The sequence below is a fragment of the Procambarus clarkii genome, chromosome 32 (assembly GCF_040958095.1).
Source record: "Procambarus clarkii isolate CNS0578487 chromosome 32, FALCON_Pclarkii_2.0, whole genome shotgun sequence".
Lineage (NCBI taxonomy): Eukaryota > Metazoa > Arthropoda > Malacostraca > Decapoda > Cambaridae > Procambarus > Procambarus clarkii.
The window spans coordinates 18510227-18524763 of record NC_091181.1 but is presented as its reverse complement, the minus strand read 5'-3'; the positions used below and the strand labels follow the sequence as shown (position 1 = coordinate 18524763).

At 48.1% G+C, this 14537-nt stretch overlaps 1 protein-coding gene across 1 annotated transcript in view; it reads left to right on the top strand.

Moving 5' to 3' along the window:
- The window catches only part of LOC123759293 (tripartite motif-containing protein 59), a 127914-nt gene extending 114080 nt beyond the window's left edge, over window positions 1-13834 (top strand). The window contains exons 5-6 of the mRNA XM_069334985.1: window positions 11204-11383; window positions 11483-13834. Coding sequence (XP_069191086.1) covers window positions 11204-11383; window positions 11483-11989 — 687 coding nt within the window. The 3' untranslated portion in view covers window positions 11990-13834. The remainder of the gene's footprint in view (window positions 1-11203; window positions 11384-11482) is intronic.
- The last annotated feature ends 703 nt before the right edge of the window (window positions 13835-14537 follow it).

Here is a 14537-nt window from a genome sequence, read left to right as displayed (position 1 = left end):
TTGGTGGACGGCTGCCGGAGTGTGATGCTCCTTTGGGCGGTCCCCTGTCCTTTTGTAGCCTTGTGCTCCTGCTGCTGTCCTCACAAATTTTGCTGGACGCCTTTTCCTTTTCCTTTTGTTTTGTTTTTCTCCCCCCTCCTCCCCTCTTCTCTTTTCTTATTGTCATTTTCTGCTGACCTTGTACCTGTTTTGATCATTCTTTTGACCTTCTTTTGTTTGACGCCCGGGTGCTTGAGGAGGCATACTCTTTCACCCGTTGAACTGTAGTACCCAACGTCTCGAGCGAGGGGAACCTATTTTGTCAATCCCCCTTTCGTCACTGAACCCGATCTCAACGGACTGGCGGTTCTTAAGGTGGCGTTTGTGGGGCGTATACTCACGACGCACCCCTAGGGGGCCACAGCATGACCGGCGATAGCTTCTTGTTGGGTGTCCTGCCTCTAATTGTGGCTCCATGGTGGGTGTGGGGGCACATTCGTGAATGAAAGTGTTTCTTTTCGTATTTATGTCTTTGAATGTTCCTCTTGTACCTTCTCAGGCTCGTGGGGTGGGCAACCAAGCCCTCGAGTCTGACTGTATTGGAAGACCGGGCTCTGTAGCCCCCGCTGCGTTGGGCCCCGACCTTGCTTCTCCTTTGACCCTCCTGACTTCTCCCTTCGGCTCCCCTCCCTCCTCTGTGGTTGGATCGAGCTACAAGCCCCCAGTGGTGACCACTTTGTCCCCTGGCACGGCTCAGTCTCTCGTTGTGATTACTGCACCTTTTAACCCCTCTCTCTGCGGGTTCTCAACACCGTCCTCGCCACGGCTGCACTCGCTCGATTCCTTCCCATACTGATGTGTATCAGGCCTTGTTTGGTCCCGCTTCGTGGGCCAAATACAGTGGCATCTCGACTTATCCCTACTTACGATAATTTTGAGTTACGATGTAAATTTCATAGAAAAATGCGACTCGACATCCGATGGTGTCGTCGACTTACGATATTTGTTGGTACACGTTCGGGTCGACCGAGAGTGTGGTTCCCGGTCACGTGGCCAATCTGCCTCAGTTTACTACAGCTGCCCACCCTGTGTGACGGGAGATGTCTCCCACACAATGGATGAAGATTAAGCCACCCAAGAGGTGGCACGGGCATGAATAGCTCGTAAGTGGTGGCCCTTTTGAGCCATAACCAGTATCAGTAGATGATACTGTAGATCTGTGGAGGTGCGACTGCACCCTGCGTGACAGGAGATGTCTCCCGTGGAGTGGGAGTCCCTGTGCTACGAATAATATACTTGAGTACTGTAAGATCCCTTATTGATTGTGCTGCACCTGTCATTTCTTGTTTTGGTAAAGGTAGGATGGGCAAGTTTCAGAAGGTACAAAATGCACCGCTCCTGTGCCAGGTAAGTCCACTACGGGCTCACAAAAGCCCGTGCTATTTGCCCCGCTCCTGTGCCAGGTAAGTTACGGGCTCACCATAGCCTGTGCTACTTGGAACCTGTTCCGAGTAGCTGAATCTATAACAACAATAACATACAGCTGCCCGCTTAGTGACGATCGCGCTTATAAGAAATTTCGCCTGTGGTGATTTTTTGCATTTTGAACATTAAAGTAATTATTATATATCATGCCATGAGCCCCAGGAAAATCAGTGGTAAGGCTCAACATATGAGATCCCATGTAAGGATGACCATGATGCAGAAACAAGAGATCATTCGTAATTATGAAGATGGTGTGCGGGTTGTTGGACTGGCTTGGCAGTACAATAAATCTCAGTCAACGATGTCCAACATACTGGCTAAGAAAAAGGACATTGTAGATGCTAAAGTGATGCATCATTACAGACAAATGTTAAAACGAAGGGAAAACAAATGTCTCTTGACAAATTTGTAGTGAGACAAACAAGCACTGAACCACAACCAGGTCCTAGTGGTATTCAGGCAAAACATAGAGAGAGTACCCCAGAGAAAACATCACTGCCTGATGTGATAATGGAAGGGGACTCCCCTTCCAAACAGTAACAACTCTCCTCCTCCCAACTCATCACCATCTTCCCTACACCGTCAAGAGTCCTCCATAAAGGTAAGAGAAACTTTGGTACTGTATTGTAGTTAGAGAAAAACATTGTATTCAGTATAAAATGTATTTGTATGTTAATATTTTGGAGGGTGGGGAATGGATTAATTCAAATCCCTTTATTTCTTATGGGAAAAATCGCTTGGACTTACGATATTTTGACTTACAATCCATCTCTGGGAATGGATTAGCATCGTAAGTCGAGGCCCCATTGTACTTTGATCTCCTCCCTCTTGATTCTACACCTCCTGACGATTTCTTCCTCTATAGGCATCTTGTTGATTCCATAGATGCCTCTGTTACCCTCAACCCCACCCATCTCGGTACACGTGTCATTGCTGCTCCTTCTCAGGATGCAGCTTTCTGCTTGGCTGCCTTATCCTGCCTTGGCAAGACCCCTGTTCAGGGTCTCAAAGAATGCTCGGTTGAATGCCAGTATTGGCACTGTTCTCCTCCCGCCCCATGTTGCAACCAGTGTTCGGAATCTGCAGGACTGCCACGATGATATTCGGCACATCCTCGACGCCCAAGGCCATTCTGTCCTCCAGGTTAGACACATTTACTCGTCCCCCTCGTGGTCGTCGCTGTCAGCCCCTTCGGGTTGTGAAGATTACCTTTGATGGTAGGACCCTTCCGCCCTCTGTCATTCTTGCTGGTGCCAGGTGCTCTGTCCAGGAGTACATTCCCTCTCCTCGGCTCTGTAATAAGTGCTGGAGGTTTGGGCATGGTGCCCTCTGCTGCTCTGGGACTGTCTCTCTCTGTCCTCTGTGTGGGGGTGAAGGTCACTCTAAGTCGGAGTGCACTTCTCCCCAGGCTCGCTGCCTCAATTGCGGTGAGGCCCACCCTATCTTCTCCCGTGCGTGTATACATTACAAGCTTGAGGCAGCCGTCCTCAACTTGAAGCACCGGGAGTGTTTATCTTTTCCTGAGGCGAGGCGCGAAGTTCGCTGGCTCCCACCTTATGCTAACGTCTCTTATGCTCGCGTGTTGCACTCTTCCTCTCCTCGTCCTTCCCACTTTCCTCAGACTCAAAACCGTTTCTGGGCCTTGGACCCAGATACCCCCCCACCGCCCCCTCCTCAGTTCCTTTGAGTTCTGTCCCGATGGATTCCCCTCCTGGTCCTCTGTCTGGCGTTCCCCTTCTTTCTGCCCGGTCTGTCATGTCTCCTGTGTCTTCTTCCTCCTCTCCCTCTGATCCTCCTTCCCATCTATTGGCTCTCCACACCGCCTGTCAGTACGGGCTGATGTCCATCGCTCTCTCAAAGGCCGTCGTGTATGCTCTCATTCAGCTTCTCCTGTTGAGACGCTGGAATCCGTTGCCCAGTACGTAGTTGCTGGGACACCTGTCTTTTTGAGTCAGAAGCCTGGCTCCTCTCCTTCCTCCTCCCCAGCAGGTAAAAAGGCTTCACTTTCTTCCTCGCCCCTACTTCTGACTCTCGCTCCGTCCCCTCCCGTTTTGCTGGTTACGCCCCCTGTTCCTGCTATGGAGGTCTCTTTAGCCCCCGTTTCCCTCTCGGTTGGTGCCCCTTACTGAGGTGCATCCCCTGGTTTCTGCCCTTCCTGCTGCTGTCCTTGACCCTTGGTTATCCCCCCCCCCCCCCTCTTCCTCTGGACCCTACTCGTCTTTCCATGGTCGGTCCTCTTGCTACCTTCCCTCCTCCTTTACTCAGTTTACCCATGCCCCCTAACCCTGACTTCGCTGACCCTGACCCTGATCCTGCGCTTTTTTAACGTGCTGTGTTCCCTTTTCACCTTTGTTTCTTTGTTGTTCTCTCTTGCTGTCCTTACTCTTCTCGTCTATTTCTATTCTTCAATGAAACGTTCGTGATTATTTCGCCAATTTCCTTGAACTACAGTTTCTGATTTCACGGTTTTCGTCCCTTTGTGTCTGCCTCCAGGAGCCGATGCTTGGTGCTCGTCCTGGTCGCTTTCGTGGCTATTCCTTTCTCTCCCCCCACCCCAGCTGTTGCTGGGGCTTCTAACTCTTCTGCTCTCTTGATTCGCTCTGATGTTCCCTTTATCCCCTTACTTATTCCTTTGCCTCTCCATTGTTCTGCTGCTCGTATCTTTGTGAGGAAATGGTACACCGTTTGTTCCATTTTTCTCCCCCCCCCCCCGAGTGTCCCGCTTTCTCTTCCCGATCTGAAACACCTCCTGGAATCCTTGCTGGAGCCTGTGCTCCCGCTGGGTGATTTCAATTCATTCCCTTTGAGGTGATGTTCTGATGAACACCTGGGGTTGCCTTCTTGAACCGTTCATCCTCTCTTCTTCCCTGTCTCTTATGAATTCTGGTGAGCCCACTCATTTGGACTCTCAAACTCGCACCCTTTCCTGTCGTGATCTTTCTCGTTGTTCGTCTTCTCTTTACTTAGATTTCATGTGGCAGGTTTTTGATGACCTCCATGGCAGTGACCATTTCCCCATCCTTGTTACCTTTTTCTCTTTTCACCCTCCCCTCTCATTCCCTAGGTGGCAGTTTGCTAAGGCAGACTGGAACCTATTTACCCTCAGTGCTGCTCTCTCTGATCTCTCCCTTCTGCCTGTCCCTTACTCTCTCCTCCTCTTTCATGACACCGTCTTTGACGCTGCCCTCCGCTCTATTCCTCGTTCTTCCTCTTGGGGCCCACGGAAGTGCGTTCCCTGGTGGAATACAGACTGTGTTCGAGCTGTCCGCTGTAAGCGTGCAGCCTGGAAGAGACACCACCGCCGGCAGACGGCCAGTTCTTTTCTTTTATTTCGGAAGGCGAGTGCAGGGGCCCGTAGGGCCATCTGTACGGCTAAACATGATTGTTGGGGGGTCTTATGACTCGACCATTATGTCCGAAACTCCTCTGCCGAAGATCTGAAAGCGTATCCGCAAGATAGCGGGTAAGTTCGTTCCCGATGTCTCACTGGTCCTTCACCTCCATGGTACTCTTGTGGCAGACACGTTGCAGGTCGCTATCGAACTGGGTTCCCACTTTTCTTCTGTTAGTTCTGGTTTTCATCTTCCGCAATTTTTCCTTCTTCGCAAACCTATCCATGAATCCTGTCCTTTGGATTTCTATACTCATCTTTGCCTTCCCTATAACGATCCCTTCTCTCTGAATTCGGTCTGCCCTGGCCCTCTGCGGTTCTACAGCGGCGGGCTCTGATGGCATTCATTATGAGATGCTTTGCCATCTCCCTCCATGCACGTCTCAGTATTTTCTGAGTCTGTATAATCGGATCTGGGATTCGTCGTCAGTCCCTGAAGACTGGCTCGATGCCCTTGTAATCCCTGTTCGCAAACCAGGGTTTCTGGCAGCATCCCCTAAGGACTTTCACCCTATTGCCTTCACAAGTTGTGTCTGCAAACTCTTTGAACGTATGGTTAACATTCATCTGATGTTTTTCTTAGAACACCATCACCACCTCTCCCCTTCTCAATTTGGTTTCCGCAAGTGCCGCAGCACAACAAATGTCCTGGTGAACTTGGAGGTCTATATTCGTACTGATTTTGCTGCGAAGACCTCCGTTGTTGCCGTCCTTTTTGACCTGGAAAAGGCTTATGACACCACTTGGCGTAATCATATTCTATCCCAGCTTCATTCTTTTGGCCTTCGTGGAAATCTCCCTCTCTTTCTCTGCAGCTTCCTCTCTCGTCGTTCCTTTCGGGTGAGGCTTGGTACTGCTCTCTGCCTCTTTTCAGCAGTACGAAGGTGTGCCCCAGGGTAGTGTTCTGAGCACTACTCTTTTTTCTGGTTGCCCTCAATGGTCTTCTTTCCTCTCTTCCTTCCAGCGACTTCTCTGCTCTTTATGTTGACGATCTTACCCTTTGCTGTCAGGGTGATTATTCGCCTCCCATTCAACGCCAGCTTCAACTTGCGATTGACACCGTGTCGTCTTGGGCCACCGATCATTGCTTCAGGTTCTCTACATCTAAGACTTTTGCTATGACTTACTCGGAAGCATGTCGTTCTTCGTCCTTCTTTGTCTCTTTACGGTCACCCCTTGAATGTCATTCTTTATGAATGACATTCAAGCTGCAGATAATACAACGGATATTACCACAAACTCGGAAGACTTTGAAAGAGAAATTGACAATATGCCTATGCACTCAGCTCCTGGGCCTGACTCATGGAATTCAATATTCATAAAGAAATGTAAAGTACCAGTAGCGAGAGCACTCAGCGTAATATGGAGAAAGAGCCTGGATACAGGGGAGATACCAGCAGCACTGGTATAGCTGGTATATCTGCAGATATAGCTCCGTTGCCCAAGGGGGGGGGGGGGAGTAAAGCCTTGGCAAAAAATTATAGGCCCGTTGCACTAACATCACACATAATAAAAGTCTTTGAAAGAATGATTAGGAATCAAATTTCTAGTTTTATGGAAAACAATGAATTGCACAATCCAGAACAACATGGATTTAGAGCGGGAAGATCCTGTCTGTCACAGTTACTCAACCACTATGACAAAATCACAGAAGCCCTAGAAGAAAAGCAAAATGCAGATGTTGTATACACAGACTTTGCAAAGGCGTTTGACAAATGTGACCATGGGGTGATAGCTCACAAAATGAGGTCAATGGGAATAACTGGAAAAGTAGGACGCTGGATACTGAATTTCCTGTCGAACAGAACACAAAGAGTAACAGTCAATCAGATAAAATCGATTCCAAGCGATGTTAAAAGCTCTGTACCTCAAGGTACTGTCCTTGCACCGCTACTGTTCCTTATTCTCATATCTGATATAGACAAAAATACACTTCACAGCTTCGTGTCGTCCTTTGCAAATGACACAAAAATCATGAAAATTTGTCATGCTGAATCAGCAATAAAATTAATTGAAAAATCAGCATGCATGCTGAAGACATTGCATGTCTTCAGCATGCTGAAGACATTGAAAAACTACAAGCAGATGTCAACAAAGTTTTCGATTGGGCAGCAGAAAATAACATGATGTTTAACAGTGATAAATTTCAGGTACTCAGGTACGGCAAAAATGAGGATCTGAAACATAATACAGGCATACCTCAGTTTAAGAGTTTAATTGGTTCCTGGAGACGCCTCGTATTCTGAAAACTCGCATTCCGAAGCTAATTTCCCCATAAGAAATAAAGGGAAATGAATTAATCCATTCCTGACTACCCCAAAAACCCCACATCAAACTAAATTTTTATACCTAATTCATCTAAATAAACCTACAAAACTATGTTTAAGTTATTACTTACCTTGCTGTTGATTGCTGTAGGCGTATGGAAGATGGTGAGGAGGTGGGAGGAAGAGAGGAGTTACTGTTTGGAAGGGGAGTCCCCTTCCATTATCACATCAGGCAGTGAGGACTTCACTGGTATGCACACACTGGCACATTTTGCCTGCATACCACTAGGACTTGCTTGTTTTACTAAGAATTTGTCTAATGACACTTGTTTTTCCCTACATTTTAACACTTGTCTGTAGTAAGACATCACATTATCATTTAAAAGGTCAATGCAACGGCCTGCTACAGCTTTATCTGGGTGAGTTTTTTCAACAAAACTTTGCAGTTCTTCCCATACTTCACACATTTTCTTAATCAAGAAGGGACATCCTCTACTGCCTCTACTCACAGCTATTTTCTTAGGTTGAACCTTACCAATGGCTTTCTTGAGACCCATGGCAAGATATATAATGACAACTTTTATGCTCAAATGGCCAAAAAACCGATAAAAAACTGTAAATCCTTGTGAAGAATTCAGGTGGGATAGTCACTGGACACGAGACACTGGTAAACTGAGGCGCGATCGCCATGCCACCACGCGCCAGTCGGCCTGTACACGTATCAACAAACTCGCGTCCCGAGGTAACCCTCGCCTTCCGAGACATATTTTTGGAGTAAATCCTGCTCGTCTTCCGAAAAACTCGCATACAGGAACACTCCCATTCCGAGGTACCACTGTACAGGGTACAAAACACAATCGAATCTTCCCATAGTAGAAAAACAGCATGTCAAGGATTTGGGAATAATGATGTCCGACGATCTAACGTTTAGGGAGCATAACCAAGCAAATATCGCGTCAGCCAGAAAAATGATCGGATGGATTACGAGAACTTTCAAATCCAGGGATCCCATCACAATGGTTGTACTCTTCAAGTCACTTGTGTTGTCTCGTCTTGAGTACTGCTCAGTACTCATTTCCCCCTTCAGAGCAGGAGAGATTGCTGAAATAGAGGGAATACAGAGAACATATACAGCACGCATAGACAAGATAAAACACCTAAATTATTGGGATCGTCTCAAAGCTCTCCAAATGTACTGTACTTTCTAGAAAGGAGATGAGAGAGATACCAAATAATATACACATGGAAAATACTGGAGGGCCAGGTCCCAAATCTACACAGTAAAATAACAACATACTGGAGTGAACGACTTGGAAGAAAATGCAAGATTGTACCAGTGAAGAGCATAGGTACCATAGGCACAATCAGAGAGCACTGTATAAACATCAGAGGTCCGTGGTTGTTCAGTGTCCTCCCAGCGACTATAAGAAATATTGCCGGAACAACCGTGGACATTTTCAAGAGAAAACTGAACTGTTTTCTAAGAGAAGTTCCGGATTAGCCGGGCTGTGGTGGGTATGTGGCCCTGCGGGCCGCTCCAAGCAACAGCCTGGTGGACCAAACTCTCACAAGTCGAGCCTGGCCTCAGGCCGGGCTTGGGGAGTAGAACTTCCAGAACTCCATCAAGCAGGTACCCCATTGTGTACAAGGATTCTGCTAAGCTTTTGGGGTTGATTTTTGAATTTTTTTTTGTCTAGGTCACCCCATTTCTTGTACCTCCGTGTTGAATGCTCTAAGGCCCTTACCCTCCTTTGAGTATTGTCCCATACTTCTAGGGGAGTAGACAGGTGCACTCTACTCGCTTTACATTCCTCTCTCGTCCTGTCTAAGCTCGATTATGGTTGCCCTGCTTACTCATCTGCTTCTCCTTCTACTCTTCGCTGTGTTGATGCTTTGCACCATACTGGGTTGTACCTCAGTTCTGGTGCCTTTCATTCGACTCCCGTCCTCAGCTTGTATGTTGACACTGGCTTCCTATCTCTCCAGGACCGCCGTGATCACTACTGTCTTTGCTATTTGGCTCGGTCCTTGCAACATCCTTCCTCTCGCCTCTGTCGAGCTTTAACTTTTACCCCTCTTGCGGTTTCTGTTCCTCTCCACCACCTCCCTCTTTCTGTCCGGTTATCTCGCTTACAGGATTCTCTTTCCATTCGTATTTCTAATATTTCCCCTCGTGTTGTTCCTTCTTTGCCCCCATGGAGAGTCCCCCTTCCACAGTTTTGTACATCCTTAACCCGCATCACTAAAGCTTTTACCCCTCCTACGGTTCTAAAACGCCTTTTCCTTGAGCACTTTTCTTCTCACTCCCGCTCCGTTTCCGTCTTCACCGATGGGTCTAAGACTGCGGACAGTGTTGGCTACTCTATTGTTTTTGCTGATTGCACATATGTGTCGCTTACCTCCGGAGACTAGCATCTTCACAGCGGAACTTTATGCTATTCTCTATGCTCTTCGTTTTCTGCTTTCTCGTTGTCAAACTTCCTTTGTAGTTGTTGACTCTCGTAGTATCCTCATGGCTCTCGGGTCCTTTAATCCGGTTCATCCAGTGGTTGTCGAGATCCAGTATTGGCCGATTCTGGTTCACAGTAAATTTAAGTCGGTTGAGTTTTGTTGGGTTCCCAGTCATATTGGTGTCTTTAAATGAGCATGTGGATGCTGCCGTCAGGGAAGCTGTCCGTTCTTGTCCTAGCTCTCGTAAAGGTATTCCTTATTCCGACTTTTACCCGGTTATCCATTGCTCCATCCTTACCTGTTGGCAGGTTTATTGGTCGTCTGTTACTGGTAATAAACTGCGTACTCTTAAGAGTTGGGAGTCCTCGTGGCCATCCTCCTACCACCGTAACCGGCGATCGGAAACGGCTCTGGCGAGGTTGCGTATTGGTCATACTCGCTTAACTGATGGTCACTTGATGGAGCGCCGCCATGCTCCTTATTGTCCTAATTGCATTGTCCCTCTTACGGTTTTCCATATCCTTGTTAAATGTCCTGACTTCCAGGACGAGCGTGTGTCTTGTTTTCCGACCATCTCCCACGGTCGCTTGTCCCTCGATATTATTCTTGGTGACTCGGATGCTTTTGATTTTGTTCGTCTTATGCGTTTCTGTTCTTGTATTGGCATCCTAGGTGATATTTAGCGCCCTCTGATTATCCCGCACATTTGATGGTGCTACATAACCTTCCCGCTTTCGTGCCTTCTTTTGATAATTACTTCACATGTGATAATGGTACTGACACTGGCCACATGTGGTAATGGGGCTGATACTCTCCACGGGTGATAATGGGGCTGATATTGTCCATGTCATATTAGGGCTGATACTGTCCACAGGTGATAATGGGTCTGTCACTCTCCACATGTGATATGGGATTGACACTGGCCACATTTGATAATGGGTCTGACACTGTTCACAGGTGACATTGAGGCCGGCACTGTCCACAAGTGATAATTAGGCTGGCACTGGCCACAGGAAATATTGGGCCTGACACTGTCCACAGTTGATATTAGGTCTGATACTATACACAGATGATAATGGGGTTGACATTCACCCCAAGTGATAATGAGGCTGACACTGTCCACAGGCGATAATGGGTGACCCATTATCACTGTCCACAGGTGATAATGGGGCTGACACTGACCACAGGTGATAATGGGGCTGACAATGACCACATGTGATAATGGGGCTGACACTCACCACAGGTGATAATGAGGCTGACACTGACCACAGGTGATAATGGGGCTGACACTGTCCATAGGTGATAATGGGGCTGACACTGTCCACAGGTGATAATGGGGCTGACACTGTCCACAGGTGATAATGGGGTGACACCGTCCACATGTGATAATGGGGCTGACACTGACCACAGGTGATAATGGGGCTGACACTGACCACAGGTGATAATGGGGTGACACTGACCACAGGTGATAATGGGGCGACACTGACCACAGGTGATAATGGGACTGACACTGACTACAGGTGATAATGGGGCTGACACTGACCACAGGTGATAATGGGGCTGACACTGACTACAGGTGATAATGGGGCTGACTGTCCACAGGTGATAATGGGGCTGACACTGTCCATAGGTTGAGGACCTCCGCAGGATGAGGGAGCCCGTCAAGAGGCTGGTAGAGGCTGGCCGAGTGTTGGCTGTCCAGGAAGACCAAGATGGCCGCCGCTCCGCCAGGATAACTCTACAAGACGGACAGCTGTACCTTCACCCACTCCTGCATCAGCCCACGCCCGCCCATGCCCACACCCTCCAGGTTACTTTATTACACCCACTAGTCCTACTGACTTACTGAGTTTTGATAACTGTATAACAAAATTTAATCATATTAGTTATCATATTTCATTTTCTGCAGGAGAGTGAGGTTGTGGGCGTGCTCGACCCCTCCTGCACCCTGGCGTTCCTTGACCTCGGGTGGGCGGGGTCAACAAGAGGGCGGGTCACTATCCGGCTGACCCCTGACACTCCGCTGGCCAGACAGTTTGTGTTGTTGTGTACGGGCCAGCGGGGCCACACCTACCGCAACACAAAACTGTTGCGGGTGTGGGACAAGGGTCAGCCGGGGGAGCGGGTGGTGGGTGGAGACTATGAGAGTAATGATGGTCATGGAGGAGCCCCACTGCTGTCTGACCTCCAGGGGCAGTACCGGGAGTCAGGCCGGGCAGGAGTTGTGAGATCCTGGCGGGAGGCTACCATGACTGCCCAGTTCGGCATCACCACCAGGGACCGCCAGGATAGTTGCCAGTGGTTATATGTCTTCGGTGATGTGGTGAGCGGCCTGGATGTGGTGAGGGCAGCAGTCAACCACAGTGACATTACGGAGGTGACTGTGGTGGACTGTGGTGTTGTGCTGCCACTCTAGTTCACTGTACCATCACTATCACTACTGTGGTGTTGTGCTGCCACTCTAGTTCACTGTACCACCACCATCACTACTGTGGTGTTGTGCTGCCACTCTAGTTCACTGTACCATCACTATCACCATCACTATTGTGGTGTTGTGCTGCCACTCTAGTTCACTGTACCACCACTATCACTACTGTGGTGTTGTGCTGCCACTCTAGTTCACTGTACCACCACCATCACTACTGTGGTGTTGTGCTGCCACTCTAGTTCACTGTACCATCACCATCACTACTGTGGTGTTGTGCTGCCACTCTAGATCAATGTACCACCACCATCACTACTGTGGTGTTGTGCTGCCACTCTAGTTCACTGTACTGCCACCATCACTATTGTGGTGTTGTGCTGCCACTCTAGTTCACTGTACCACCACCATCACTACTGTGGTGTTGTGCTGCCACTCTAGTTCACTGTACCATCACCATCACTACTGTGGTGTTGTGCTGCCACTCTAGCTCACTGTACCATCACTACTGTGGTGTTGTGCTCCCACTCTAGATCACTGTACCACCACCATCACTACTGTGGTGTTGTGCTGCCACTCTAGTTCACTCTAAATGCAAGTAATGTAATCTAACAAGTGAACAAAACAAATTAAGAGTGCGACACGTGGTAGCAACACTGGCCGTCCATACAGCCTCCTCCAGGCCTATCTCAAGTTGGTAAACACCCACGGTCAACACCCCACCGGTCAACACCCCACCAGTCAACACCCCACCTTGTAAGACCTTGTAAGACCATCACCACTGAACAGAAGTGTTCAACAAAATGGCTTTGATAAAAACGTGCATAGAATGCAACACGAAGGTAGATTACCAACAGAGCTTTCAATGCCAACTCTGTTCAGCAGCCACACACAAAAAATGTGCCAACATGACTAACAATTCAAGGAGAAATAGTCCCAGTGACCACTCTGTGTACTGGCTCTGCAAAAAGGACGATGTAACTTTTTTGAAGATGATGGAAATCCTGGATAAAACTCCCGCCGAAAACAGTGAATTACTAATTAATGCCTGCATAGCAATTTCTAATGTCTTCAAACAAACTGTACAAGACACCAAGGTACAACCAGATGTGGCACAGAGCTCGGTGGCAGCGGCGCCTAAGCATAGCGGGGAGACGGGGATGCCTGAGCAGAGCAGAGCGGGGAGTCGGGATGCCCGAGCAGAGCGGGGAGTCGGGGACGCCCGAGCAGAGCGGGGAGTCGGGGACCCCTCAGCAGAGTGCGGAGTCGGGGACCCCTGAGCAGAGCGCGGTGTCAACGGCGCCGGAGCAGAGCGCGGTGTCACAGGCCCCGGAGCAGAGCACAGTGTCAGGGACACCACAGCAGAGTGCGGTCCCTGGCAAAGGAAAACAAACAAAACAAGGACCCAAAATCTGTTGGTATTACAAATGGGCTACCTGTAAGCATGGGGAATCGGGAAGAACAAATGGAACATGTAAATACGATCACCCTAGAAAGTGCAGAAACCTCCTCAATACAGGTAAATGTACCAAAAGCTGTGAATTCTTTCACCCAGAAATTTGCAAGAACTCTTTGGACAGGAAAGAGTGCTTCAATGCTGAATGTCCAGCTTTTCATATAAGAGGTACCAGGCAAATAAAACCGACAGACTACCACTATGTAAACAACCACTACTCCATCGACCGGGATAATTTTTTAGCAAGAGGAGGAGGAGAAGAATGGCTAAAAATGACCAGACTCTACCACCAACTCGGTCAAATGCTAGAGAGGACGCAAACACAGTGGCCTCCTTACCAGAGCCCCAGATACTAACACCAAGTAAAGCATCCAGCACTTCTTCTAACACGATAACATCACTTATATTTGTCAACATCCAGGGTATAAAAACACGAAAATCTAACAAAGTTCACTTTATAAATGGTCTCCTTCATGAGGCAAATGCAGTGTTTGCAGCCCTAACGGAAACTCGCACAAAGGACTACCTTGATGGTGAAATATGGATCACAGAGTACAGTCTTTTCAGATGTGATAGGAAACACTGGCTTCAGGGTGGGGTCAGCCTCTACATCAAAGACACACTCATCTGTACTGAGCTGCTAAACACCTCAAATGATATGGTGGAAGTGCTGATAGTCAAAATAGAGATTCTAAATGTAGTTGTTGTCCTTGTATATAAGTCACCGGAGGCAAACCCTCAGCAGTTTAAAGACCAACTAATGAAAATAGAACACTGCTTGGAAAACCTCACAAATCCAGCTCCGAACATCATCCTGCTTGGGGACTTCAACCTACGGCATCTGAAATGGAAGCACCTGGCTAATACAGTAATATCAGAAAGAATACCAGGAAGTAGCCTAAATGAACAGTCACATGCAAATGACTTGCTACGGATGTGCGACAGGTTTGCCTTAAACCAGCAAATAGTAGAACCAACTAGGAAGGAGAACACGCTGGACCTCATTTTCATTAATAATGATGAATTGATCGGGAACATAATGATTACAAATACCTGTTACTCAGATCACAACTTAATTGAAGTTCT